The sequence below is a fragment of the Apis dorsata genome, unplaced genomic scaffold, assembly GCF_000469605.1.
Source record: "Apis dorsata unplaced genomic scaffold, Apis dorsata 1.3 scaffold_585, whole genome shotgun sequence".
Lineage (NCBI taxonomy): Eukaryota > Metazoa > Arthropoda > Insecta > Hymenoptera > Apidae > Apis > Apis dorsata.
In genome coordinates this window covers 394,339-396,707 of record NW_006263792.1, presented here as the reverse complement: position 1 = coordinate 396,707, position 2,369 = coordinate 394,339, and the positions used below count along the sequence as shown (strand labels likewise).

Genomic DNA, 2,369 nt, shown 5'->3' with positions numbered 1-2,369 from the left:
TTAATATAAAATATTAATATAAAAGCTTTTTATTAATATCTTCAAAAACCAATAAATTTCGGAAATTTTTATATTTGATTCTTTCTCTCCCTTCTCTTCCTCAAATATCGTGATTTGTATATATATAGAACTATAGTTTAAATAACATATTTATATTTTTCATATGTTTCTAAAAAGAAAAATTAATTAATTTTTGTATTTATTGAAATTAATTACTTATTTTTAAAAGAAAACTAGAATTTTTCTTTTAAAAATAATTTCTTGAATTTTTTTAATAATAATTTATCATTTTTGTGAATATTTATTTATTGAAAAAGATAGTAACATGTTAAAAAAATCATTGCGAATATTATTTAAGAAATTATAAAAAGAATTCTAATAGTATTCTATTTAACAATCAGTATTTTTTGTGTTTATTATCATTATAATTTCGTTCTCTCGATAAGACTTGCGTGATAATCATTTTTTTGCATCAAATAGTGACTGTTTGCATATAAATATATATTATATTTAGTTCTTATTATTTTAATAACCATTTCTTCATAACCGTCATTCATGGATAGAGGACGCTTAAATCAATGTCGGTATAACAATCAAGTTTGTTTCTCGAAAGTCCATAAACTGATTGATTTACTCTTATATATAATCTGTGATATAGATTATAAACTGTAAACCATATGGATAGATTGCACGTGACATCTGACGGGACTTTATGTTAAATGTTCTAAAATATCGATCAAGTGTTTTTTGTCGCCCTCTACAATTTATTATCAAGAGAAGAATAAATTCATTGAAGATGATAAAAACATGTGTTGTCGATTTATGTTGAATAATGGGATAGATCTATCTTATACTTCGTCTGTGGTATATAAAAATAATATAAGAAAATCAATTAAACAATAATATTCGTGAGTGATTGGTATAAAAACATAATTTATTGCTATAAGAAAGTTATTGAATGATTAGTTATAAAATAGTTATAATTAATTAAAAATTAGATATAAGTTAACAATGCGTAATATAGAAATAAAAGCAAAAATTGATAATCCAGAGCTTAAGATATCTCGAATTGTGCAATTAACTAAAGACAATGGTATCATCATGAAACAACACGATACTTTTTTCAAGGTAGCAGAAGGAAGATTAAAATTACGAAAATTTGAAGTAAGAAATACTTTTAATTTTATAGACAAATTTAAAATTTTATAGATAATGTTAAATATATTTTCCGAAAAATGTTCTTCAGCTTAGCTTTATATATTATTATAAAATTTATTAAGATAAAATAATGTTACTTTCAAATAAAAATGTTAATTATATAAAAATTTATTCAATAAAGAAATATGCAATATATAGTTTCAATTTTTATATCTATGTAATTATTTTCCTTTTTTTATGACATCCAATTATATACAATAGATATTCTCATTATTATTAAAAAGAAAAATGATAATAAAATTAGAATTAGAATAGAATAGAATAAGATTATTTAAAGATAGCATCTTATCAATATTATAATCAATATTATATCAATATTATATTAATAATCAATATTCAATAATATATAATATTAATATAATATATAATCAATATTATAGAATTATAAAATATAAAAAAATAATTGTTATAAAAATAATTATTATTTTAACAACTGTTAATAATGCAATGAGAGAAAAATTTTTTTATATAGGATGGCTCAGGAGAATTAATTTACTATAAAAGATCTAATGTATTTGGTCCAAAGCTTTGTGATTATGAAAAAGTAGCCTTGGATGAAAATGCTTGTAGTGGTATTGCAAATATCTTAATTGAATCAAATGGTTCTGTAGGGATTGTAAAAAAAACTAGAAAGCTATATATGATTGATCAAACTCGTGTACATATTGATGATGTTGAAGGTTTAGGAAATTTTTTGGAATTAGAGGTTTGTAATATCATAAATTATAATATAATAATAAATAAACAATACTATGTTAGTATTATTATTTTAGGTAATTTTAAATGATGATCAAGACATAGAAAGTGGTGAGAAGATTGCTCAGGATTTAATGTCTAAGTTAGACATAAAAAGTGAAGATTTGATAGCAAATGCTTATATAGATTTACTTAGCAAATCTATTGAATAACTATATTCAATAGAAATATATGTTTTGTGTATTTCTAAAATTATTTTTTACATTTTATAAAATTGTTAAATAAACGAAAATTCTTAAATAAAGTTTTTTTTCTTTATACAAATTAATATATATATATATAAATGTATATATATGCATATTAATATATGTATAAATATATATATATATATTTATAATTAGCAATAAATAATATTATTTTGATATCATATTTAATTAAATATATTGATAAAAATA

The 2,369-nt window shown here is 19.8% G+C and overlaps 1 protein-coding gene across 1 annotated transcript; it reads left to right on the top strand.

The window, feature by feature from the left end:
- The first annotated feature begins 740 nt into the window (after positions 1-740).
- On the top strand, positions 741-2,218 carry LOC102674048. The gene is made up of 3 exons (XM_006621128.2): positions 741-1,164; positions 1,691-1,924; positions 1,992-2,218. The coding sequence occupies exons 1-3, from the start codon at positions 1,012-1,014 to the stop codon at positions 2,124-2,126; spliced, it is 522 nt and encodes a 173-aa protein (XP_006621191.1). The 5' UTR covers positions 741-1,011; the 3' UTR covers positions 2,127-2,218.
- Positions 2,219-2,369: the final 151 nt, after the last annotated feature.